We start from the raw sequence: 23,181 nt of genomic DNA on the forward strand, positions 1-23,181 counted from the left end.
TGCACCCGACGTCGAGCCGGCCATGGTGACGTTGGGTACGACAGAACGAGAGCAGTCCATTGGGGGTGTTGTTGACGGTAGTCGTCCAGGGCAAGCCCACGGCGCATTTCCCAAGCTGAGCAAGCACTCTGGCGTCCAGCGAGACATGGCATTTCACATTCGGGTCACGCTGCAGTTTTACCAAGCCACGAGCAACGGCATCGTGACCGAGGCCATCCTCCAGACGTTGGCATGCCAATTGCACTCGGTTCAGACTGCGGCAACGTGGGCAGGGTCCCTTGTGACATCGTTGCCCACGCAGCGCGACCACATCGGGGTCTTTTGCGACAGCTGCAAACAAAACATTGCGGGCGTCCCGTTGGCTTTCTCGGACGTTGCTCACGTTGTTGGACTGGGTGTAGACGCTCACTACAAGTGCTTGGTATGCCCAGCCTACGACCGGTGTGAGACGTGTGTCCTTGGCCATCCGACGAGCCATCCATTCGTGCGGCTCACGCATGCACAGTATGGACCATCCAACTACATCACGCACAACCGATCGAGGTGGACGCACCCCAACACAAATTGCTCGTGCTGCTTTGGATCGCCCATCGTTGGCATCTTGTACCGATGCACCATGTGCCCGTCGGTCGTGTTGTGCGAGCGATGCCATGCCAAGTTGGACCATCCGCTCATCAAGCAGGTCCGTCCAGCGTCGTCGTTTTCATGGAATATCAGCAACTAAACAAGTTTTTAACATTATCCAAGACATGCTGGCACCGGTCGTGCAGTCCTTCAAGGCAGCGTCTGCCGATGACGTGGCTGGTCCACCGAGTCTAGGCGCTTGCTGCACTCGTTCGAGGAAAACACAGTCGATTCCACTCCATGCCGCCCAACGTCGACCAGCCACCAGCACAATCGTGGTTTTTGTGCTGTCACAACTTGCGACTGTTGCGGCGTTTGAGGATATCGAGTGCCTCGTAGAACCCCGACACGTCCTTGTCGACCGCTGCGTCGCCAGTCTTAGGGATGTCCTGTTGCCGAGGGGTGCACGGGGGGTCCTTTGTTTGATTCGGAGATGTGGCAGAGGACGCCGGGGGCCACGCGGCCTTGGGCGCCGGTGGTTTCTACAACGATCCATCATCACTTTAGCACGATTCGGTCGGTCCATTTACCGCGGGCGGCGCTTCCGGTTTGTCGGCGCCGTTGACGAGGGTTTCCGCGATCAAGTGCCCACGTCCGTGGGCTTGGTACCACCCGTCAAAATCCTTTTGGAGCTTGAGGCGGCCCATTTCGAGCATCTTTTGAATGTGCTGGATCTCCTTCTTGAGGTCGTTCAGGTGGTTGAAGCCGACTTTGTACTCTTGTTTCTTGGCGTCGATTGCGACGGCGAGGGCTTTCTCGTCGTCGGATGGCGCGGGGTCGACGACACCGTCCGCTCCCGTGACGCTCGCGACGGCCTTGTCTTTGCGAAGCTTTTCCATTTTGGCCGTGCAGTCCTTGATCGCATTGCGCGCGTCGTTCACGGCGGCCGCAAGCGCCTTGGCTTGGTCGTACTTTTTCTTGAGCAGCGCCTTGTTTTCTCGAATCGCCTACACCATGCCAACGTGGGGCTCAACACCCCACTGTGGAGAACCATACGTCGTTCTTTGGGTACTGGTCTCGAAACACCTCGAACGCTTTGGTGGGATTGTCCAGGGCCGCATTGTCGATCTTGATGTCGAAGCCGCCGATCAAGACTGGTTTCGGTATCGACGGCGGCGTTTTCGGCGCCGCACTCGCAGCGACCTGCGCCAACGCCGCGTGGTGGTTGCCCTGCAAAGCAAGGAACCATTTAAAACAGTGTGGCGTCCAAGTTCTCCATCTCGAACGCACCTTTTTGAGCATGTTGACAAGAATGGCGATCTCGTTGTCGCGCTGTTGAATGGTATGCTCCAGCTCCATGAGCCGCCCATGGAGCTGTCCCAGCCACACAATGAGTTGCCACAATGATCACACGAATCGAAGAAAAAGCAGCGATTTACCTCGGAATCGGGCGCTCCATATGAACCGTCTTGGTTTGAGTGGCCCGTTTGGTTGTTCTTGGCGTTCTCCGCGCTCGTGCTGCCATTCGCTCCCGGCTGGGCCATCGCCTTGAGAAATGAAAAGCAGAGCCGCATCTTGGTGTACGTGATTTCGCCCATATTCAAATGCGCATTCGGGTCGGTGTTGTGGACGAAATCAACGACCTAAACGTGCGCGAGGCAACGTCAGCCAAGGCCCGCGCCGTGCCCAAACCTTTTGACGAAGCTTGTCCTGCTCGTACTCTTTGAGCTCGTCGCCTTCTTTCTACGCAAAGCCAACGCTCGCCTTGTGAATTGCACGACGTCGATCGTGATCAAACGAGAGCTCGCACCGCTTCGCCCTTCAGCACAGTTAGCTCTTCCTGGAGGGCCACGATTTGAGCCTTGAGCTGGCGGATCACGATCACAGGATCGACTTCTTCGTTCAGATGGGCGTCGTTGCGGACTCGGGCCACGCGTTGGGCGAAGCGGCACGTGGACAGCGACTCCTACAAGCACATTGCGTGGGCCGCGCGTGATGCACGTCTCCGCACACATACATCGGTCTGCTCCTTCTCGGCGCTGGCCGTCGCCACCATGACCGTCTTGCAGTTGCCGCCGAGGCTGTCGCGAAGGACGGATGTCATCATGGAGTTGCGGTACGGAATGTGCGTCCGCCCCTTGGTATTCTTTTCATGGAGCGCGACGATGACCATTTCCAAGTAGTGGAGGGACGTGTTGATGTATGTGGCTTCGCGGAGCACCTTGCCTTTGGCGCCCGTTTTGTGCGCGCGCTCGGATCTGGATGAACCTGTGACGTGCCAAGTCGAGAGAGCTGGACGTACCCGGCGAGATCGACCATGTGCAACTTGGATCGCAGGATGACTTCGCTGCCGCCGCCCCGCCGCGACTCGAGCGACACGGTGAAAATGCAATGCGATCGCGACGAAGCCAAGTTCATCGAGGTTTCACTGACGGCGCGATTTGTGTCACCCTACAAGCCATGGATCGTGACGTGGATAGAGGGCTTTCGTACGAGGAAGAGCAAATTCAGCGCCTCTTCTTCCGACGCGACGCGGTGCATCGACAGGTTGCGCAGGTGGCAGTTGCCGTCTTCGTCCTCGAGCATCGATACCTTTCTACAACAGGATGGCGCGATCGTCAACGCAGTTGGGGTGCACGGCGCGCACGCACGGCAGGTCGTCGATGTCTTTGGTGTTTTGGTGGTCTTCGTTGAGCAGGTCGTAGCCTTGGTTGTTGTAAATTTCCAAGTACGAAATGTACGCCGTCGTTTGGCGGTCGGGGTGCTACGACAGATTCGTGAGGACGGCGGCGCGCCACAAGCGTCGACCTGTTTCATTTCGTCAAAGATCATGCTCAAGCTGCGGGGAATGATCCCGCGATCTTCGTATCGCTCGGCGCCCCCCGTGATCGTAAATGTTTTCCCAGACCCCGTTTGCCCGTAGGCAAAGATCGTCGAGTTGAATCCGTCCAACGCACTGACACATGCACGTGAGTCGAGCGACGACAGCGGTGGCGCGGTACTTTTGAACACAAGGACGGCCGACGCGATCGAAAACTTCCTCTTGCTTTGCTTCCATCCCAATCAACGCGTCAAACTTGAACTTGTACCTACGCCATCGCCACACACGTGAGCATCGTCGACAGCGCCGCCGTCGACGCACTGGGTCCGAGAGTTGTTGATCAGCCCCGCCGCCACGTCCTTTGGGATGTTGTACTCCAACGCGCCTTGCTCCTCCTCCCATGTAAAGAACCCAGACACCTGCATCGATGCTTAGTGTTTCGCCAACAAATCATGCACACGGACCCGTTTTGATGGCTTCACGCGGAGGAAGATGCGAATGTTGTTGTCCGATGGTTCGCGAGGGGTGGCATCCACGTCATCGACCAAGTCCTGGTGCTCTTGATCGTCCGCCATCTTCGTCGACCCTCGTTTCCAAACGACGTCGGTTGGAAAGCCCAAGCGTCGCGAGAGATCGTCGTTCGCTGGCAAACAGTTTCTCCACGCGCGCGCGAAACCGTGTGAAATCGTCACGACCGCAGTGCTCCATCGCGTCTTGCCCCATCAGGCACCACGTGATTTTCTTCCTTGCACACAATCCGTCGTGCGTGCATGCAATGCGCACAGGTTCGCTTTATGTAGTGGCACTCTATCGCCATGAACAGATTTTGCCCCGTTGCAACGACTGATTCGTCTCTCGGGAACGGAGATATCACACGATTGCCAACAGCATAGTCCACGACGGGCATGCGAGGGCACACTTAGAAAGGACCCGTGGAACCCGCGCACCAACTCGGTACAACACATCGAAATCGTCGCGCCAACCTTCCACGACGTTTCCTTCGTCATGGAAGGCGGGCACGATAGCACGAGTCATGGCGTGACAATCGAGACGTCTGTAAGCCGTCCAGAGTCTATCGTAGCCTCACGCCAGCGGAAAGAGCTACCAATAGGGCGGTCGATGTGGCGGCGGCACACGCGGCGCGACGCCTGGGTGGAGGATGCAATTCGGGAATGTAGGTTTCACCTTGGTAATGAGACACACCCGAAGAATGTATGTGGGTGGACATTGTTGACGATAAGGGACAGATCCGGATATGTATCCGGATGATCCATATCCAAGTTTCGACTGTGCGGCACTTTCACTTTGGTTTTGGACACTTCACGACGCCGACATGCCGCCGTCGACGACCGCGTCCGGCCTTCCCTTCGACACGATGAATGAGACTGCGGACCCTCGAAACGACTTCAAGGAGTTTGCGTGGGGACGGTGGGTCGACCAGAACCCAATTCCGGACGAATACCCGGCGTGGGGAGTCTTCTACAAGTTGCGCGACGACGTCCTGGCCAACTTGCGAGCGTTGTGTGACGAATTGGCGGAAAAGAAGCAGTCCCTTGAAGCTGGAACGCCGAGTGCACAAATCGCTCAGTTCTGGGGAACTGCGTTGGATGAGGATGCTGTGGAAGCGGGGGGTACCGAGGCCTTGAACCCATTGTTTGCCCGTATCGACGCTGTCGACTCGGTCGACGCGTTTATTGAAGCCGTGGCGTTCCTGCAGTCGAAGGGACTGCAATGTCTGTTTGGATTGACGGTCGTGCCCGATTTCAAGCAGTCGGAAATCCTTCGAGTTTTGGTTGCGCAAGGAGGGCTTGGACTGCCTGACCGCGACTACTACACGGAAGAAGACAAGGCGCCTCTTCTCCAAGCCTATCGCGATCACATTGCACACACTTGGGACCTACTTTACGGCGGCAACAGCAGTAGTGATGGTGCTTTTGTTTCCGAAACAGTCGTCACCATCGAATCCAAGCTCGCCAACGTGTCCCGCACGCGCACCGCCATGCGCGACGTCGTGTCTCTCTACAACAAGCGAACGGAAACGGACCTGACCGCCGCGCCGTTCCCGTGGACGGCGGTGTTTCGAGGCCTCGGCACGTGCGTCCCCGAGATGGCGATTGAAGCCACGCCGGAATTCTTCACGTTTCTCGTGGCGGACCTGACGCCCGAGACGCTGCCGCAGTACAAGACGTATGCAAAGTGGCACATTCTGCATCAACTGCTGCCGTACTTGCCAGCTCAGTACGTGAACGCGAACTTTACGTTTTCCCAAAAGCTATCGGGCACCAAGGAGCTCGCGCCGCGGTGGAAGCGCGTTGTAGAGACGCTGAACAACAGCTGCGGCGACTTGCTCGGCGCCGTGTACTGCGAGCGCTACTTCAACGCGACTGCCAAGGACGCGATGCTCGAATTGGTCGGGTACCTCAAGCTCGCCCTCCGGGAAAAGATTCTGGCGCTGGAATGGATGACGGACGCGACCAAGGCCAAGTCGATCGAGAAGCTCGATGCTTTCCAAGCGAAAGTGGGGTACCCAGACAAATGGGTCGACCTCTCGTCCATTCAGTTGACCGGGACATACGCCGACATGGTGCTTGAGCTCCAGCGCTTTCAGTTCCACGACTTGTTTGGCCGCGCCAACAAGCCCGCGGAAAAGTGGCGGTGGGAAATGCCGCCGCAGGTCGTCAATGCGTACTACCACCCGATGTACAACGAGATTGTGTTTCCTGCAGCCATTTTGCAGCTCCCTGCGTTCAGTGTACATCGATATCATCCCGAAATGTGTTGATTTAACGCGGTGGGATGGCATAGCTCGATCGAGACGCCGCGATGAACTTTGGTGCGATCGGGGCCGTGATCGGGCACGAAATGACCCACGGGTTCGACGATCAAGGCCGAAAGTTTGATGCCCGTGGCAACATGACCGAGTGGTGGACGCCGGTACGACCCCTGCATGCCGATCGATCACTGACATTTCCACCCAGGCGGACGTCGAAGCGTTCAATGCTCGTACCAAAGTCGTCGTCGACCAGTTCAACGGGTACAAAATTCTCGGCAAGTCGGTCAACGGCCAAATGACGCTCGGCGAGAACATTGCCGACATTGGCGGGCTCAAGATCGCATACCGTGCCATGGAGCTGTACTTTGCAGACCACACCAAGCCGGGCGAGATCGACGGCTTCACCCCCGAGCAACGCTTCTTCCTCGCGTGGTCGCAGTTCTGGGCCAGCCATGCCCGCGACGAGCAAGCCCTCAAACTGCTCAGCGTGGATGTGCACAGCCCCGGCGAACTGCGGTCGTACGTCCCCCTGAAGAACTTGCCTGAGTTCTACAAGGCATTCCATGTTGAAGAAGGCCACAAAATGTTCCTTCCAGTGGACGAGCGCGCCGCTGTGTGGTAAATGCTGCTCTCAACCTGCAATGTCGGTGCCCGCTGCGTGCAGTTGATATGCGTAATACAGCGACTTGCGACCCATTCCTTGGGGATTCGACCCAACCGCACGAGACATGCACCGCCCTCGCGATGGGACGAGCATGCAGTAGCGCTGTGCCTGAATCATCGCCGGTTCCATGCAACCAAGGGCATTCCTAGCTCGTTGGGGAGCGCGTCTTCCTCGCGGGTCTTGGAACGCTCCGTCGTGAAGTGCTGGATTCTGCCTCCGGGATTAGGTCCCCTGAACCAACGGATCTGCCTCTTCCTTTGGCACCACCTCGTTGCATCCCATGTCCCCGCCATCCTCCAGATACTCCCGATACGTCGTGGCTGTCGAGAAAGGGACTCTTTGCCGAATGCTTCCGTGCAAATGAGCACTCTCGGGTTGTGGGGAATCGGTGCCCGTGCACCGCGTCTGTCCAGTCTATGGAGCAATGCATGCCCAGAAAGCGCAAAGTCGACGCACCACGTGCATCCATCCAGAATTTTCTCTTGCACATTTAGTTGATCTTGGCCTTGCTAAAGTCCATTTCGGGGTGTGCCTTCATAAACTTGTTCAGGATCTCCTGCTTGCCCAGTTCGTCGCTGGTAGGCAGCCCCATTTGCTTCTGGCGCTGGTCAAACATCATCTTCTCGACCGTTTGCCGCGTTTCGCCATCCAAGTCGCTCAGCTTCGAGTTCTCTGGTTGCACCTTCTTCGTGTCAATCTCGACGTCGCCCACCATGATGCATTTCCACCACTCCATTTGGTTCTCCTTCTGGAGGTACACGCAAATGCGGTTGTTGTCCTCGAGCGTCCAAAAACTGTCTTCGACTTTGATTTTCTTGTGCAGGTCGCCATCCACGATCAACGGCTGGCTCTTCAGCCCCACTTTCAACGTCTTGGAGCGAAGGTCGACAACGACTTGCTTCGACGTCGTGCCTTGGGGCACGGGGATCGTTACGTGGGCTTCCTGCAACGTTTGGGTCCACACGTAATTGTCGGTCTTGCCACCATTCCCTACCAACCACAGGAAATGAGGCTCTAGAACGGCACAGCTAAATACCTTCAAGAGGTGGGGCGCCATCATCCTTGTCGTCGTCTTCGGCGTTGTCACCAGCAGGCGCAGGAGCAGCAGTAACAGGAGATGGCGCTGCTACGGGTGCAGACGTTTTCACTGGCACCGACGGCACGACATCTTCATCGTCTGTGATTTCTTCAAATCGGGACTGCGTTTTCCGCGAAGCTGCTTCCTCTTCCTCCTTCTTTCGCTTGGCTTCAAGGCGCTTCTTCTTGTCCTTTTCCTCCTGCACCCTGCGATCGTACCGTTCTCGTTCGGCAATCGCAGACTCTTTGCGCACCACGGTCAGCACCATCTGCTCAATCGCTTCTTGGGTTGCCCCCGAGAAGAAGTCAGTCTTCCGACGAAGGAATCCAAACACGCTGGTTAGCATGGGCTCAATGCCGTTCTGTTGCTGCGCCATTTGCATCAAGAGACCATCGAAGCGCTGCTCGTCGCTCATTGTCGGAGTTGCTACGGAGATTTTGTTGTGGACATGGCATCAAAAGATTTTCAAACGTCCGATAAAGTACGCTTCGATTCTCGAAAATACCTTGTCGAGGAGATACAAGCTTTTGATTCGCTAAAATAATTCTATTTTCTGATACAATACAATTCTATTGAATGAATCTTCAAGAATATCGAAGAAATTTGATGGATTTGCATGAATCCCTATCACTGAATGGATTTGATTTGCTAAAATGTAGCGACATTTGTTAAGTACGACCGGACACATCCAGCCAATCACCGTCAAATCCGCTAATTGCTGGCCAACACGAACAAGTCAACTTCCACGGGAGCAAGATGCAGCGGTTCCTGCAACTCAGCGCGGAAGAGGCGTCGATGGCCCTGCGGCCAACCCTCGTCAAGGGTCGATGGAAGAATCCGATGATTTCCCTTCGTCAGCAAGCGACCGTTAAGAAGGTTGCCATCCAGAATGGCACGATCGGTACGTGGACGCCTGGTCAGGGCGGCTGGTTGGCCGAATGGGACGCCCCGAAGAAACACACCGTGATGCGCTCCCCCAAGGGCCATGCCAACGAACGCAAGGAAGAAGATCGTGTCAAGAAGATCCAAGCGGCCATGGCATCCATGCCGAAGAAGATCGAAGAGCACAGAGCCGCCTTGCTCAAGGCGAAGCCCGTCAAGGGGCTCGAAAAATGGCTCAACGAAACGAGCGCTTATTAGGACATTGTCAGCTAATGAACGAACACACACCGACATGTTGGCACATTGGATGAATCGAAGGGCGCGCTTCAAGTCCACGATAGGAACAATGGATCTTGGATTACGCTCATCTCCTTTGGACGGGAGTGTCAGCGTCCATCGCGTCAACGGCCGTCGCACACTCTTCGCTCGGGGCAATCCACACACTTCTTATCAAAGGAGCGCCGAGGATGCAGGCAGCGTTGCTTCGCCCGTCGGTTTCTGTTCATGACTCCCACGAACTCATAGGCAGCTCCTCCGTCAAGAGCGCAGAGTTCTACTTGTCCGCGCACGGGGACCATGACATTGTCTGGTTTGGTAACAACCACCGTAAATCCATCCGGAAGCTCGCACTCGACGTGCATGGGACTCAAAATGCGCGTCACACGTGCCGGAGTGGTGTCTAGCTCTTGGTCGTCCACGGCGTTAGATTGGGATGGCGTCGACACGTCAGTTGGAGGTAAAATAGCGTGGCCCTTCTCTGCCGCCAAATCCCACGGTGTTTTCCCCATCACGTTTGGCGAGGCGTCCGCTCCGTGAGCCAGCAGCTGATCTACGATAGAAGCATGTCCTGCTTCCGCCGCTTTGCTGAGCGCTGTCGACCCGTACCGTGTTTTGATGTTGACGTCAGCCCCAGCAGCCAGCAGTACCTTGCATACTTCTCCATGCCCTGAAGCGGAAGCGCACATGAGAGCTGTGGATCCAAACATGTTGGCTTGATTCAACACGGATGAAGTCACATGCGGCAAGATAGCGCGGCATAACGAGAGATGGCCACCTCGGGACGCCAATGTGAGTGCCGTCGATCCGTAAGCGTCTGTGATATCCCAGTCGTCAGGACGGGAACTCGATGCGTCTTCGAGCGCGTCCAGTGCCACATCCGCTTGTCCTTGCTTGATCAACTCAATGATACCCGCCGACGATGCAGCATTCGAGCTGAACGTGCGGACGCCAACGCACCGCAGACTTCGCCCCAACATGAGCGCAATTGCCAAATCAAAAAAAACCGTTTTTGATATATATACGTCAAAATATGCCCATATCCAGATTAACGTAAACTCACCTCGTTGAGGTTAGGCAACGAGAGCTCGAGGCATGTTCGCACGGCAGCCATCCCTTGCCCATACAATCGTTGCTTATGTCTACATACCGCTAGCCCAGTCAAACGCCATGCGGTCATAGCTGCCGTAGCAGTCGCATTGGTTTTCAGGAACCAATACCTTCTCCAACCGTGACAAGCACACTGTACGTAGTATGCCAGGACACATACGCTAAACAGAAAAGCCTGCAAGGAACTTCCATGGATGGGACTATGTTACACTCGTTTGGGCTTTTTCGCGTCGAGCACTCGTTGGAACTGGTTCGCCTTGCCTTCGTTCGACACAAACTCCTTTCGCTTCTTGACCTTCTTCAGCTTGCCTTGGTCGAGGGTCTGGTCCCAGAAGTCGAGCTGCTTGCTGCGCTTCGCCTGCCACAGCTCCGCGTTCAACTGGCGGACTTTTTGGTTGTGTTGGATCTGGAGGTCTGCTGACACGTCTTCGTCGTCGTCGCGCCATTGTGGGACGTCCGCCGACAGCAAGCTGTTTTGAAACTTGGCGTGCGGCCGGAAGCCGGCCTTGATCACAACGTGCTGTTCGACTGGCCGCCGAGAGGGATCCGTCGATGCTTCAGCACCCCCGTTCTCACTCTTCTCGACGGCCGCCGGGAATACCTCGCCCGACGAATGAGGCACCCCATGCCGCTTCCACGCCGCCGCATGGAACCGATGATGCCTCCACAGCCGTCCAAGGAAAACTGGGCCATATGCACTTCGCGTGGGTTTCTGGAGGAAGTGGACGGGACCTTTTTCCTTCTGAATGCCCTTCACGGGAGACGATGACTCTGCAACGGAAGCACGGGCTACCTTCCTGTGTTGGAGAGAATAGTTTTCGTCATCCCCGCTCATGCTTTCCTGGGATGTTTCGCCATCGTCGCTGGCAGTGGGAACTGCCGGCGATGTCGTGAGCTTTGCCGGGAATTCAGACATATTCGCTTTCACGGGAGCCACTGGCGGCTTGGACTTCACGACTGGAGGCGGCAGCTGCCGCGAGTAGAATAGCATGTACGCACGCTGCTGGAGCACCGTGTGGATGTTGACGACTCGGACAGTCTCATCGTTCATCTCGTGCCACGTGCCAGCTGGGCTCTTCACAAACGCGTAGTAATGGCCGCAGTCGGGCGACGACCCGGCATGGACGAGGACCGCTGTTAGAGCGTACGTAGCGTACTCGTGGGGCTTGGACAAGATCCGGCCGCCCTTGGCGCCGCCATTGTTCAAGTTGAGGGTTTCACTGAATTCGATGTGCTTTTTCAGCTTCCCATGGAACGCATCAAAGCGCTTTAAATGCAGGACGAGCGCGTTGGGGATGTCGTGGACGTTGAGACCCTTGCTCGCTTTGCTGCGCTGGCTGCACCCGCTGCATTTCCACGCGTTCGCCGCGTCCAGCGTCTCCACCGCCGTGAAGTGGGCTAGTGCGGCACTGATTGAAGAGATGCCAGACGACACTTCCAGAGACAAATCGAGGAATGGTTCGACGCGCTCTGAAACATACTTGCACTTGGCACATTGGACGTGACTGCGTAGAGTTCCGCCAAACACCGAATGCACGAGCGTCGAGTTCGCAAGCGGACTTTTGTCAGTCAGCCCAGCCTGCCTGAGCGAAGCTTTGTGCAGCGCATCCATGAGGTGGCGGAAGAACTCGTGCGAGTCTTCTTGCCGTCCGATTCGGAATCCCTTTGCAATCTGCTTCAGGTTCACAACGATGTCACGAGGTTGCATGACGCGTGGCGCTGTCGGAGAATGCATGAGGGAGAGGAAGCGGGCCATTGCTTTCTCTGCATGGAATGGACTGCCGCCCGCATGTGGCGTGATGTGTTTTGTGGCAGGTTGGTTGGTTGCACGAGGGATCAAGTACTGGGCAAACGCAGGTGAATACACGAGGCACTGCAGCACCGAGTTGAGGTAGCACGTGTTGCCGAGGTTCATGAGGCCTGGACCAATCTTTCGGGGCTGAGCCCATCGCACCAAGGCGTGGATGTCGTCGACGGCGACAATGGCGCCCGCTGTCGCTTTTGACGCTTTGGCGGACGCCGTCGATGCTCCAGCTTTCGTCACCGACATACCGGCGTTGGACGCTTTCTGAGCACGGCGAAAGTCAATGCGGCGTTCTTTGACCAACTGCGCAGCTGTCTTGAGCTGCACCGTCGTTCCCGTGGCCAGCATCATCTCGACCACCGCCGCGTTGGTCGCGTCGATGCGGGATATCTGGGGCACTCGAAGCGTTTCTTGTCGAGCACGCGTCGCGGCGTGCGACGACAGTATGAAGGACATCATGCACACATTTCCTTTCTTCTAGTGGATTCTCTGGCACAGTATTGGTCGTCGTGTCTTCCGTCCAGCAGCCGAAACCACCCAAATACGTCTCCGTATCCGGATATATCCGGACCATGGTTTTGACTGGTTGGTGAGAGTTTGCGATGAAACGGCGTTACCTTGAAACGTCTGCCAGTTACACTGACAAGTATCGTTGTAACGGTTAGCGTCGCACCGTAACCGTGCGTGGGCCAGGGTCGTCCAACGGCCGGGGTAGTGCGCTGGTCGTGGCGATCGCATGCAAGGCATGATCGCCACGCAAGGTCGTTTCAAAGGCGTGTGGCTGCGTCCTCCGATAGCTTGGCAGTAGGAATCGTCCTATACTGCTCTGAATGGCAGTCTAGGTCGCTATCGTTTCGTTTCCCCATGCGAGCAGGGTTGATCACAGGGCAATGAGAAAGACAGCAACAGGAGCGTGATGATGGCTCTGTAATTCAAATCCACCCAGCGACATGGTTTGCCCACCAGTAGTGTCGATTGGCCTTGGCACAACTATTGCTTTACGATCTTCGAAACAAGTCGATATTCGCGCGACTCTGGTACTCTCCAGAACGGACTTTGTCGTGACGCAATCCGATTCGAACGAAGGGATGTATGCGCCAGCGACTCCTTGGTCGGATTTGATCGGAAAACCTCCGAGCAAATTGCCGAAACGTCTGGCCTCCCCAACCCAACGTTTACGAATAGCCCCGACGGTGGCAGTTGCATGCGAAACCAATCTCAAGGCCTCATGGTGCTCATTCTGCAACTGTGTCGATGGGAAAATACCAAGTCGCGTCGGCCACCCAGCCCGCATTTCCAAAGACCAAGACGGAGAGGACCATCCAAGTCGTGGGTCATCTCTACGTGCTATTCACTGCCGCATGCTCGGCGCTATTCTTGGCCATCCTAGCGCCCAACATCTCGAACGACCACTGGTGGCGCCAATTCAACGTGAGCAGGACCCAAACTTTCTTGGGAGACCTCTACAACTCGAAACTGACCGCTGGTGTCCATGGCCCGATCGATCTGTTTGCGCCTAGCAGCGCCATGTTCAAGGAATACCCGACGACGTCGAAACTGGACATGCGTCGGTCGACCGCGCGGGCGTTGCTGCTGGCGGATCTTCCCCTTGACCAAGCGATTCGCATCATCCGGTCCATGGATTTCTTCGAAAACATGCGCACGATGCCGCCGCCGTGTTGGGCCGACTTGAATCGGTCGCTCGAAGTGGCCCACACGGCGCGCCATCAAGTCATTTGCTACGAACGACGTGTCGCAAACGCCGCCGTGTACATGGAGACCGTCTTCCGCAACGTCCTGGCGGCCGACCTCACGTCGTCGACGTATTACCCGCAAGTGGCCGCAACGATCTTTGACGGTGCTGCGTTGACCGAGCACGGGGCCACGTGGGTCGCCAGCATCATCAACCACACATGGGTCCCCGTCGACGACGAAGTCGCTGTGTGGAAGCGATTTGGCATCGCGACGTTCAAAAACACGCTGCAAAATCTATACCAAGAGGGGGTCCAGGAGTTCGTGACAATCGTAAACGCTCTCGGGATGCGGCAAAACATCACAGTCTCGAGCATCCCGTACGTGAGTCGACCGAAGGGGGCATGGACCACAGCGTACGCATTCGGTGGCATCTGGAACGACCTGGACGCAAGTTCTGCGTATGCGTCGAGCCTTGTCCGGTCTGCTCCGAATGCGTTCGAAGCGATGGGACACGATTGGGATGCGTATTACTGCGGGGCTGCCGGCACGGTGGCCACCGCCATCCTTCGGTCCCATCTCGGCCCCATGACTGTGATCGACATCTTCATGATCGACCGACCCGCGTCGCTCTTGGCCTTCTTTGACGCTTTCAAGGCATCGCTCTACAAGGCGCTGCTGGCGCAGAACCCTCAAATGTACTTGGCCTTGCCAGAGCCCGTCCTGGAAGTGATGCCGCGTCGGTGGAAGAGCCCCGGTGCCGTGTACTACGGAGGCAATCCCATGTGCTGCTATGGTAACCCGATGCCGTACGTCCAGCCGTCATTTGGTTACTACGACGACTGCGGCACTCAGGATCGCCACGAGATCGCCATGACCCGAGACTCTGTCCTGTTTGCGATGCTGGCCACGTCGATCGCGGCCCAAGACGACGTCGCGTCCGTGTGCGACCTCATCACCAGTGCCACCGCCATCATGGCGTGCATGCGCACCATCATGGCCGCCAATAGCGTCCTCTCGGCGCTGCTTCCAGCTGCATCCAACGCAGTTTCCACGCTATCTCCGCTGCTGACTCGAGCCATTCGAGACATTATACCGCTCAACATTAGCTTTGTCCAGTGGGCGACCGTCCACGGAGTCGACCAAGTGCTGCATCAGCCCATGGTGGCGCCGTCCCTCCAAGCAGATCCGTGGTCGTTCTTTGGCTGGATGGCGATGTTCGAATGGGCCAACGGCCAGCGCGAGGTGTACTCGTTCGAAGGCGATCTCGACACATACGTGCTCATGACGCGGCTAGACAAGTTCGTCGAGATGGCTGCGAGCGCCGCCGAATTGCCGCAACACGCTTGCGCGTACTTGTGGGTGGTGTGCATCTATGTGACGTTTGTGATTGTGTTGGTGCTCGTGCTCGTGCTTGCGTACAGTGCCTTTGTTGGCTTTCACGTGGACGGGCGGAACCTGTTTCACGCGAATCGGCTCGTCGGAGGTTCCTGGATCGGCCGCCCGTTCCTCTTTCTTCGCGGCATGACCGCGATGGTCGTGTTGAGCACATCCAACGTCGAATTTGCCGTTCGCGATGGGTATTCCCGCATGAGCGACCCGTCCCGGCCGGTGTGGCATACGCTCGTCTTGGCGGGGGAGGTGACGTGGATTACTTATGCGATCAACGACATCTTTCTGCCGCTCACGCATTCGACATCGACCGCGTACTCTCGACTGAGCAGCATCTTGACGTTTGTGGTCGTAGCCGGCATGGACTTGACGATGCCGTACAAGGCGGAAGCAGTCATCTCGCGGGAATGCACCATCTTGTCGTTCACGAGAGGGCTGCAGTGCTATGGCGGCGAAGTCCACATTGGGTCGATGCGGTACACTGGACTGTACCTCGTTGTGGTCGTAGGCTGCGTCGTCGGTTCGTTTGCCATGACGTGGGCCGCCATGTCCGCAGCGCCGCAGCTCCGGCACAAACACAAGCTGCCACCCAACATTGTTCTCACAAGCTCGTCGGACGAGTTCCTGTACGGCCAACGCAACGGAACGTCGACGCTGGACGTGGCCGCGTGCGTGCTGTCCGGGATGCTACCGCTCGGGAAGTCCCTGTTTGACGTCAAGAATTGGGTGGTGTTTCACGCCAACCAGGTCGAGCCGTTCGTGTATTCGCTGCCTGTTGCGACGTTTACTCTCAGGCCGGTGCATCGGCCAAAGTCGACCGCGCCTGCCAAGCCAACGTCCGCGACCCGCATGCGCGTCGTGGGGTGTCTAGGGCTCGTGTACATGGTTGGCGCCGTCGTCCTGAGCTTCTTGTTCTTGGCTGTTTCGCGCAGCACGCTCGTCAACGATTTCGTCTGGGTTGGGTTTCACGAAGCCAACGTCCAGGCGTTCTTGTCCAACTGGTTCAACCTGTACCTCCAGATGGCGCATCCGACGTTCGATGCCCGCGTCGACTCGGGTCGGTACGGCGACTACGCAACAACGACAAACCAGACCACAGCGACCGTCTTGAGCTCGGTCTTGTACAGCAACTCGATTCAAAACGACGTCAACACGCTGTCCGAAGTCGTCCGCGGCCTCCGCGCCATGGACAGCTGCATGCTGCCGTGGATAGCCACGGCGTACTGCTTTGCCGACCTCGGGCGACAGTACGAGATGGCGCACACCACGACGCGCCAAGCGCGGTGCCACCGACACGAAACGACCAACGGCGCCGTGTACTGGGAAGCGGTGTTTGGGAATGCCAACTGGGCAACGTTGCGGGGGTGCTGGGGCGGTGCGCTCGACACGGCCGTGCTTTCAAGTGTCCGCGCGACGAACGACGGGTCGGCATGGGCCGACTCGATTCAAACGAACCGACGGTCCGACGCGAACGAGGTCGCAATGTGGCACGCGAGTGGCATCACTCGATTCCGAACCCAGTGGCAAAACTACAAACACCTGGGCGTGACCGAGTCGTTTGTGGTGTCGAATGCCCTCGGGCTGCGGTACCCCCTGACGCTAAAGAAATCCAACAGCTCGTTCCACGTGTCGGCGGCGACGGCGTTCAAAATGTACTGGGCGTTTGCCAACGACTTGACCGCAGTGATGGGTAACGACAGTTTGATCATGGGCGGGAAGAGTCTGGTGCGTGGAAGCGCCACGTATGCATTCGTGAACGGCACGATTCAGTCGGCGATGGCCGACACGCCGTCGATCGTCGCGATGCCGCTCGATCCGGCCTACGCGCTCTTCACGGCGGCCATGGGGCCGTTTGGCACGGTCGACATGCAGCGTGTGCATCGCCCGCTCGAGCTCAAACGGTTGTACCAGACGCTGCACCAGGACATTCTCGGCAAACTCAGCGGCAGCGACGTGTGGCAGCGTGCGTTTTGGGACATTTACGTGCGCATCTTCTTGACGCCGCAGCCCCACGCATGGGACAACATGCAGCTGTGGGCCGGCGACATCAACTGCGGGCTCAACTACGGCGGGTGGAGCTCGATTCCGCTTCAGTTTTTCAGCACGAATGGCATTTGTGCCAACTACTACACGGATTTCGTGTCGGTGTGCAGTCAGAACCTCCTGATGGCGCTCGTCGCGGCGGGCCAAACCCAAGTAAACGCCACCACGTGGGCAGCGCTGGCCGGTCGAGACGTCGCCCACCAAACGAGCATTCTCCACGCCTTGAACGACACAACGTCGTTCGCAGCCCGCTTCTTCACCGACGACGAATTGACCAGGTACCGCGACGTCGTACAACAAGCCAAGGTCGTTGTCCGGGACACCATCGAGGTCGAGTTGCTCCAGTACTACCGCCAAGACGACGTGTCCCCGTTGAAGCTGTCTCGAGTGAATTTGTTTGACGCGGCGGAAGCCGACTTTGAAGTGTACTCGTGGCTGTACTTGTTCGAGTGGGTCGAAGGAAAGCGCGAAGTCGTGACGTTCCAAGGGGACGTGGACCAGATCACGACCGTCTCGACCGTCCAGCACTACTTTGAACGGCCCGTCGACGCCCAAGAAGTGCCCGTGAACGTATCGCTGTATTTTCTCGCGCTGATCCAGTACATCACGGTCGTGTTGTGCGGCGTCGGGTGCGTTGTGTGTGTGTACATTGTGTTCAATCGAGGGTATGTCGAAGGCATCAACATGACGAGCTTTTCCCTCGTTGCGGGCCACGTCTGGATCGGCCGCCCGCTGATGCTTGTCCGCGGCCTCACTGCCATTTGCTTTCTCTCGACCGCCAAACTCAACCTCGTGCGGCCCCACCTCGGCCTCGTGTCGTTTTTCGACTCGCCCGACCGGTCCTGGTTCATGACGCTGCTGTCGTCGGGCGAAATGGCATGGCTCATCAACGTCATCCATGACACGTGCTCCGTGCTGACGAAAGAGTACACGGCGGACTGCTTCTCCCAGAGCGCGTTGATCGTGTGTGTGTCGGCCGCGATCTGGAGTTTTGCGGCGCCGACTCGGCACTCGGTCACGGTTTCCCGCGACTGCCACGTCGTGTCGGTGGATTTCGAAGTCGAGTGTGTCAGCGGCGTCGTTGCGATCGGCGACTTTACACGCTTCTGCGGCTTGATTGGACTCGCGCTAGGCGGTTGTTTCACGTCGTACGTGATGGAGCGGTGGCGGCATGCGACGCCGCCGCCGTCGCTGCCGTGGCTCTCGTCCTTCTTGTACTCGGCCGCCAAGCACAAGTTTGAGCGGACGATCCAAAGGGACTGGGAGTACCAAGGCGTGTTTTACCTCGACAAGGCGTCGGCCACCCTCACGGGCGTCCTCTCGTTCGAGCTGGGACGGTCCTTGTACATTTTAGACATCAAGACGTGGCGCATCTACGCGATCGCCGCCGACGAAATGCTCGGGCAAGGCGACGCATTGCCCGTCCACTTGAAAGGGGCGATTCCCCTCGTGGAATAAATCCACTATCGCCCCGACCATGCACGAACCAGCTTGGCGACCGTAACCCTACTAGTCCAAACTTCGTCATGGACGGGATGTGGAAGGGGAACGGATGGAGCCACGTCGCTGAAACAACGTGCCGCGCAAGGCTGCAGTTTACCGCCGTGGATTGCCAACGGAATAAGGACCGTATTGTACATTCAGCTGGTTTCCATTGCGCCAGATTCCACGCGCCATGGCGGCGGCTATAGTGTGGTTCACGGCAAGCGCGAACACATCCTGAATGTAGCACTAGACTCAATAGACCATATGAAATGCCACGTAGGAGTGACTACGGTGTGCTGGCGTGCTGCAGTCGAATCAATTGCACGTACTCATCGAACGCAGCATCCATGGCAGCTTCACGCTCCTTTGCGGCCTCGGCCATGTCCTTTAACTGCTGAATCTGTCGCTCCAAGTGCCGATGAAATGCCTGGATAGCTGTCTTGCGTCGATTTTGTTCAGCTCGTACGCGTTCGAGATGGATGTCGACGTCGAGAATGCTGGTGGGTGCATTGCCGTGAGTCCCGCCTTCTGCCGCTGCACTGTCGCAGGGCCATCGCGTCGTCTTCGCATGCATATGGCCGTGATGTCTGGAATCGCCGACAGGATTGGCATATTCACCTTTCTCTCGTCGCACTGCGCTTTCCACAGCCTTTTCCACAAGCAACCGTGCATCTTCTGTGAAAGATGGTTCGTCGTTTGTGACAGGTAGCTCCTCCTTTCGCAATACTGACGACGGTGGAAGGAATTTAGGCATCTTTCTGTCATGGAGTTTTGTGGAGGAATTCCATTGCTTCTTTTGAGGTTTCGTCGTTCCTGGCGCACCGTCGCGAGCCTTGCACGGCGGCGACGCCATGCCGCTTCGAAGATTGTGTAAATTTCATTCTGCATATCGCACGTGATTGGTCCAATTTTCATCGCGTTTTGTGCGTATTTGTGCTAAATTTTTCATGGAAATATTTCACATTTTCATGAATATATTTTTGGATGTGCCATCACCGGATACGCAAAAAATACCGGACCGAGAGTGTGGTGCAAAGTTGCGACGGCGGCGATGGGCAGTCGGGATCGCGATGCGCTGCCCGTTGAGTTCGGACCCATCACTGCACAGAACGTCGGCGTGCTGCGGGTCCTCAATCAAGTCATCTTCCCAGTGCGCTACAACGATGCGTTCTACACGGACATTGTGTCAACACCGCGCGAGTTGTCCAAGTATGGTACGACTTTCTCCAATCGTCGACATCCGTGCTTCCCCAGGTTTTGCAGGCTGTGTCAACGGCATGATTGTGAGCTCCATTTGTTGTCGCGTTGAGACTATGCCAGACGGGTTCGAACGAGTCTACATCATGACGCTGGGTGTGTTGGAGCCGTATCGCAAGCACAGCCTCGGTGAGTTGCACAGCACGGAGATGTTCACGATCTCATGGCGACTTCATGCAGGTGGCGCGCTCCTCGAAAGCGTCCTGGCACACTGCGAACGCATGAAGATGGACCACATTTACCTTCACGTCCAGACGAGCAATGCGGCTGCCATTCGGTTCTACGAGCGCCATGGATTCCACGTCACGCAGACCATCTACAACTACTACAGGAACATCAGCCCTCCCGACTGCTTCATCTTGGCTCGGTCATTCGGGTAATGGAAACGACCCCCTCTTTTGTCACCGTTGCTCTCGTTCTCCAGTCTCTGGACACCCGTTTTGCCACTCCGTACCCCCTTTTGGATGTAACACTATTTTCGATGCAACTCTATTTAACGTTTATTCCGCCACTCGCGCTTTCTTCGCGTGCAAGGCGTTCAACTTGTCGGCGGAATATGCGGCGGCAGCAGGCAGTTTGAACGATATGCACATCATGAGCTTCTTCGGCGCGACGTCGCGGACGTGATGCACGCTAAACTCCTCAAGCTTGGCACCAAGGATGGTCTCCGTGCGCTACAAATCCTCGTCTGTCAACAATCGATCGATCGTTTTCATCGTGTCGTACCTCTTGCACGTCTTTCTCCGGTGCGTCCATGTTGGTCGTGAAACAGTATGTGTGGATCGTCGGTAACTCTCCTTCCCACTCATCAAATTGACCGGGAAATGCATCCAGGAACTCGAGCGCGATCGCAGGCAAGTTCATGATGACTTGAGTAAATTGGATCTTGGACGACAGCAAGTGCGCAAGGAAGGCGCGGCCGTCCATGTTGAAACTGTGCACTTTCCCTTCGACCTTGTTCTTCTTTCGATTCACGTTCAGGTACTCGAAGCTCTTGGGGTTCAAGTCGTTAGCGTAAACGACGCACCCCCGTTTCCCGAGCGGGATCGCGAATGGCCCGATGCCGCACATCATGTCACACACCACGTCCGTCGGCTGGAGCGACCGCACAAGACGCAAGTGTTCCTGCTGCAGACGCGAGTTCCAGTACACTTGCGCAAAGTTAAAGTGGAAGTTGCAGTCGCTTTCGTGGAGCACCACCTCCATGTTGTCTTCGCCCGCCAACACTTCCATGGGGAACGTGCGGAACACGCTGTCGATCACGTCCGTTTTGTTTACGACCGTCTTGATGCGCGGCGTGTTCTTGTCCAAGATCACTTGGCCGATAACGTGTTTGTACGGAAGATGAAAGTCGCGCAGGTTGAGATGCGCAATGTGGCCGATCGTTTCGAAGGAGGCGGGAATCTCTGTGATCGATTCAGGCAACAGGCGGCGGAGGACGTGCTCCACGGACCAGAACGAGTAGTCCAACGAGATCTCGTGCGGCTGGACCTACAAAGAATGGACATTGGGACATGCGCGATGGACAAGACATTACGCGAAGCTTCTCGTTGCGGATGTAGTCGTGGAGTTCTTGTGGGCATCCTGTGAGCTCGTCGCCTTGGAACTTTTCATTGAGGAGCACCAACTTGGACGACACTTCCGTTTGTGGGTTCGGGACAACGTTGCGAAGCTTGGGACGATTGAGCAAATGCTGTGAGAAGGTCTTGATGATGTGCCCGATCTGTTTGCCTTCGGCGGCGACGCCCATGACCTGTAGAGTCTGCAAGAACGCGGACCGATCCAGGACGACGGCGGCGGCGGCTTTGGACACGCTCATTTTGGGGAATTTCGAATGCACCAATCAATACGTTGGAAAGCAACCACCAGACGTGCATCTGATTGGCTAAAATCTTTGCATTGAATTCAAGACCAGTCATTTTCCAAGCACTTCGGACGTTCTGGTGATCATGCTGAGTCGCGTCGCTCGCTCCGTGGGAGCGCAATTGAAAGCGCGCCAACAGGTCCCGGTCGCTGCGCGTCTCTTCAGTGCCAAGAAACTTGCGGGCTCCGCACACGACGACGACGACGATGGCGCTGTTCGCAAAGGCAAGGACGAGGACACCGACGACAACGACGTTGAAGGGTTTGAAGCGCCAAAATCGAAGCGCATGAACGACCTCGCCGAGTACGACGAAGACGAACCGACCGATCCAGCTCCACTCTACGGCAAGTACAAGGATGAAGGCCACGAATTCCGTCAACTGGCACCTGCCGCCGCCCGCAAACACAGATACCAGGCGATTGCCCCCAAGAACATGGCGGAAGCGCGTCGTCGATTGCTGGACGAGTATGGATCCCGTGGGATGAGTTTCGACGATCCCCAGTTTGTGTACGATGACGGTATGACCAGACTTGCCGACGACATCATCAACCTCATGGACGACGACGGCGCATATAGGTCTCCGTCCTGATATGGGTTTGTTGAAAGAGAAGGACAAGTTGGATGAGGAAGCAAACGCTGTAGAAGGCTGGAACTTTGACGACGAGAACTACTTGGATCTGGATGCGATGGGGCTTGTCAGCCAAGTCGTATTTGTGGACACGGTTCAAAAGGTACTGGATGCTTTCGTGCTGCTCCTCAAGTGGCGTGTTGTAGCCGACGACGCTGGGCAACATCTTGACATTCCGGGCGCTCGTTGTGGTCGGGAACCAAGACGGTTGCGCAGGGTACGCCGTCGGCCGCGGTAGTAAGATTGACCAAGCGATCGATCGCGCCACCCTTCGCGCCATCGAAAACTTCACTTACGTCGATCGCTTCGACGACCGAACGCTGTACCACGAAGTCAACGGGAAATTCAACAGTTGCGAGCTCTTCATCCGCCCTTGTACGTACTTTTGCCTCTTTCTCTCGACCGCATCGTGATCGGTCGCGGCTGTGTAGCCAAGGTTGGACAAGGAACCACCGTCAGCGACACGGTCGGGTGCGCGCTCTACTGCTTTGGCATTACGGACGTCGTGTCCAAGTGCCGCGGCCAGCGCAACCCGTACACCGTGATCAAGGCTACGTTTGATGCGCTGAGCAAGCATGAGACTGCCGAAGAGATCGCCCTCAAGACGGGCCACTCGGTCGTGGAAATCACAAACTTGGCCAAGTACCGCAAGTTGTAATAGGAACCAAGCTCAAACACGTGTACAACTACTGCACCAATATACGCTAGATCAACACGGTGAACTGTCGCGACGACGGTTCGGGCGTTGCCGCAATGACAATGCGAACGACAGACGTAAGTCATAGAGTGGTGGGTGCAAGCAGGACCGGCAGTGCGTCGCCCGCATTAGAAACGTTCAAATGAACTAG

General features: G+C 56.8%; 12 protein-coding genes across 13 annotated transcripts; 6 read left to right on the forward strand and 6 right to left on the reverse strand.

The window, feature by feature from the left end:
• Window positions 1-22: 22 nt before the first annotated feature.
• On the forward strand, window positions 23-724 carry H310_13746 (hypothetical protein; the record flags this gene model as incomplete). The annotated part of the gene is made up of 2 exons (XM_008881373.1): window positions 23-35; window positions 90-724. 2 exons carry the CDS (start codon window positions 23-25, stop codon window positions 722-724), a joined length of 648 nt encoding a protein of 215 aa, XP_008879595.1.
• Window positions 597-4,286, reverse strand: H310_13747 (hypothetical protein). Its single transcript, XM_008881374.1, has 14 exons — window positions 3,850-4,286; window positions 3,707-3,804; window positions 3,567-3,653; window positions 3,373-3,520; window positions 3,216-3,328; window positions 3,058-3,160; window positions 2,867-3,015; window positions 2,582-2,822; window positions 2,375-2,530; window positions 2,257-2,307; window positions 1,855-2,207; window positions 1,621-1,794; window positions 1,155-1,571; window positions 597-1,106 (listed from the first exon to the last, which is right to left on the reverse strand). The coding sequence occupies exons 1-12, from the start codon at window positions 3,958-3,960 to the stop codon at window positions 1,713-1,715; spliced, it is 1,692 nt and encodes a 563-aa protein (XP_008879596.1). The 5' UTR covers window positions 3,961-4,286; the 3' UTR covers window positions 597-1,106; window positions 1,155-1,571; window positions 1,621-1,712.
• Window positions 4,287-4,690: 404 nt separating this feature from the next.
• Window positions 4,691-6,877, forward strand: H310_13748 (hypothetical protein). Its single transcript, XM_008881375.1, has 3 exons — window positions 4,691-6,137; window positions 6,191-6,319; window positions 6,364-6,877. Exons 1-3 carry the CDS (start codon window positions 4,719-4,721, stop codon window positions 6,778-6,780), a joined length of 1,965 nt encoding a protein of 654 aa, XP_008879597.1. The 5' UTR covers window positions 4,691-4,718; the 3' UTR covers window positions 6,781-6,877.
• A 383-nt stretch (window positions 6,878-7,260) lies between these two features.
• On the reverse strand, window positions 7,261-8,332 carry H310_13749 (hypothetical protein). The gene is made up of 2 exons (XM_008881376.1): window positions 7,859-8,332; window positions 7,261-7,812 (listed from the first exon to the last, which is right to left on the reverse strand). The coding sequence occupies exons 1-2, from the start codon at window positions 8,313-8,315 to the stop codon at window positions 7,313-7,315; spliced, it is 957 nt and encodes a 318-aa protein (XP_008879598.1). The 5' UTR covers window positions 8,316-8,332; the 3' UTR covers window positions 7,261-7,312.
• Window positions 8,333-8,656: 324 nt separating this feature from the next.
• Window positions 8,657-9,040, forward strand: H310_13750 (hypothetical protein; the record flags this gene model as incomplete). Its single annotated transcript, XM_008881377.1, has 1 exon — window positions 8,657-9,040. One exon carries the CDS (start codon window positions 8,657-8,659, stop codon window positions 9,038-9,040), a length of 384 nt encoding a protein of 127 aa, XP_008879599.1.
• Window positions 9,041-9,232: 192 nt separating this feature from the next.
• Window positions 9,233-10,038, reverse strand: H310_13751 (hypothetical protein; the record flags this gene model as incomplete). The annotated part of the gene is made up of 2 exons (XM_008881378.1): window positions 9,233-9,280; window positions 9,340-10,038. 2 exons carry the CDS (start codon window positions 10,036-10,038, stop codon window positions 9,233-9,235), a joined length of 747 nt encoding a protein of 248 aa, XP_008879600.1.
• A 303-nt stretch (window positions 10,039-10,341) lies between these two features.
• On the reverse strand, window positions 10,342-12,374 carry H310_13752 (hypothetical protein). Its single transcript, XM_008881379.1, has one exon. The coding sequence runs from the start codon at window positions 12,321-12,323 to the stop codon at window positions 10,374-10,376; it is 1,950 nt and encodes a 649-aa protein (XP_008879601.1). The 5' UTR covers window positions 12,324-12,374; the 3' UTR covers window positions 10,342-10,373.
• Window positions 12,375-13,226: 852 nt separating this feature from the next.
• On the forward strand, window positions 13,227-18,557 carry H310_13753 (hypothetical protein; the record flags this gene model as incomplete). Its single annotated transcript, XM_008881380.1, has 1 exon — window positions 13,227-18,557. One exon carries the CDS (start codon window positions 13,227-13,229, stop codon window positions 18,555-18,557), a length of 5,331 nt encoding a protein of 1,776 aa, XP_008879602.1.
• Window positions 18,558-18,726: 169 nt separating this feature from the next.
• On the reverse strand, window positions 18,727-19,448 carry H310_13754 (hypothetical protein). Its single transcript, XM_008881381.1, has one exon. The coding sequence runs from the start codon at window positions 19,435-19,437 to the stop codon at window positions 18,871-18,873; it is 567 nt and encodes a 188-aa protein (XP_008879603.1). The 5' UTR covers window positions 19,438-19,448; the 3' UTR covers window positions 18,727-18,870.
• Window positions 19,449-19,597: 149 nt separating this feature from the next.
• Window positions 19,598-21,655, forward strand: H310_13755 (hypothetical protein). Its single transcript, XM_008881382.1, has 3 exons — window positions 19,598-19,798; window positions 19,848-19,970; window positions 20,022-21,655. The coding sequence occupies exons 1-3, from the start codon at window positions 19,636-19,638 to the stop codon at window positions 20,219-20,221; spliced, it is 486 nt and encodes a 161-aa protein (XP_008879604.1). The 5' UTR covers window positions 19,598-19,635; the 3' UTR covers window positions 20,222-21,655.
• On the reverse strand, window positions 20,313-21,666 carry H310_13756. 2 transcript variants are annotated; one of them, XM_008881383.1, is made up of 3 exons: window positions 21,379-21,666; window positions 20,568-21,332; window positions 20,313-20,515 (listed from the first exon to the last, which is right to left on the reverse strand). In XM_008881383.1, exons 1-3 carry the CDS (start codon window positions 21,658-21,660, stop codon window positions 20,342-20,344), a joined length of 1,221 nt encoding a protein of 406 aa, XP_008879605.1. In that variant the 5' UTR covers window positions 21,661-21,666; the 3' UTR covers window positions 20,313-20,341. The 2 variants fall into 2 exon arrangements, with proteins under 2 accessions (XP_008879605.1, XP_008879606.1); XM_008881384.1 differs by having other exon boundaries at window positions 20,313-21,332.
• Window positions 21,667-21,753: 87 nt separating this feature from the next.
• Window positions 21,754-23,047, forward strand: H310_13757 (hypothetical protein). Its single transcript, XM_008881385.1, has 4 exons — window positions 21,754-22,223; window positions 22,282-22,436; window positions 22,480-22,708; window positions 22,765-23,047. The coding sequence occupies exons 1-4, from the start codon at window positions 21,791-21,793 to the stop codon at window positions 22,989-22,991; spliced, it is 1,044 nt and encodes a 347-aa protein (XP_008879607.1). The 5' UTR covers window positions 21,754-21,790; the 3' UTR covers window positions 22,992-23,047.
• Window positions 23,048-23,181: the final 134 nt, after the last annotated feature.

This window comes from Aphanomyces invadans (assembly GCF_000520115.1).
Source record: "Aphanomyces invadans strain NJM9701 unplaced genomic scaffold supercont1.56, whole genome shotgun sequence".
NCBI lineage: Eukaryota > Oomycota > Saprolegniomycetes > Saprolegniales > Verrucalvaceae > Aphanomyces > Aphanomyces invadans.

Bases quoted from the DNA above. Each gene is read 5' to 3' on its own strand.
- H310_13747 (XM_008881374.1), bottom strand. From the start codon at position 3,960: ATGGCGGACGATCAAGAGCACCAGGACTTGGTCGATGACGTGGATGCC. The intron at 3,161-3,215 runs GTGCGTGCGCGC...ATCCTGTTGTAG, and splicing joins AAAGACATCGACGACCTGCC to AAAGGTATCGATGCTCGAGG. The intron at 2,531-2,581 runs GTATGTGTGCGG...ATGTGCTTGTAG, and splicing joins CCGAGAAGGAGCAGACCGAT to GAGTCGCTGTCCACGTGCCG.
- H310_13748 (XM_008881375.1), top strand. From the start codon at position 4,719: ATGCCGCCGTCGACGACCGCGTCCGGCCTTCCCTTCGACACGATGAAT. The intron at 6,138-6,190 runs GTACATCGATAT...GGGATGGCATAG, and splicing joins TGCAGCTCCCTGCGTTCAGT to CTCGATCGAGACGCCGCGAT. The intron at 6,320-6,363 runs GTACGACCCCTG...ATTTCCACCCAG, and splicing joins TGACCGAGTGGTGGACGCCG to GCGGACGTCGAAGCGTTCAA.
- H310_13749 (XM_008881376.1), bottom strand. From the start codon at position 8,315: ATGAGCGACGAGCAGCGCTTCGATGGTCTCTTGATGCAAATGGCGCAG. The intron at 7,813-7,858 runs GTATTTAGCTGT...TGTGGTTGGTAG, and splicing joins TGGCGCCCCACCTCTTGAAG to GGAATGGTGGCAAGACCGAC.
- H310_13752 (XM_008881379.1), bottom strand. From the start codon at position 12,323: ATGATGCTGGCCACGGGAACGACGGTGCAGCTCAAGACAGCTGCGCAG.
- H310_13754 (XM_008881381.1), bottom strand. From the start codon at position 19,437: ATGGCGTCGCCGCCGTGCAAGGCTCGCGACGGTGCGCCAGGAACGACG.
- H310_13755 (XM_008881382.1), top strand. From the start codon at position 19,636: ATGGGCAGTCGGGATCGCGATGCGCTGCCCGTTGAGTTCGGACCCATC. The intron at 19,799-19,847 runs GTACGACTTTCT...CAGGTTTTGCAG, and splicing joins GCGCGAGTTGTCCAAGTATG to GCTGTGTCAACGGCATGATT. The intron at 19,971-20,021 runs GTGAGTTGCACA...GACTTCATGCAG, and splicing joins GTATCGCAAGCACAGCCTCG to GTGGCGCGCTCCTCGAAAGC.
- H310_13756 (XM_008881383.1), bottom strand. From the start codon at position 21,660: ATGAGCGTGTCCAAAGCCGCCGCCGCCGTCGTCCTGGATCGGTCCGCG. The intron at 21,333-21,378 runs GTAATGTCTTGT...CATTCTTTGTAG, and splicing joins TCCGCAACGAGAAGCTTCGC to GTCCAGCCGCACGAGATCTC. The intron at 20,516-20,567 runs GTACGACACGAT...GAGGATTTGTAG, and splicing joins CGGAGAAAGACGTGCAAGAG to CGCACGGAGACCATCCTTGG.
- H310_13757 (XM_008881385.1), top strand. From the start codon at position 21,791: ATGCTGAGTCGCGTCGCTCGCTCCGTGGGAGCGCAATTGAAAGCGCGC. The intron at 22,224-22,281 runs GTATGACCAGAC...CGGCGCATATAG, and splicing joins CCAGTTTGTGTACGATGACG to GTCTCCGTCCTGATATGGGT. The intron at 22,437-22,479 runs GTACTGGATGCT...GGCGTGTTGTAG, and splicing joins TTGTGGACACGGTTCAAAAG to CCGACGACGCTGGGCAACAT.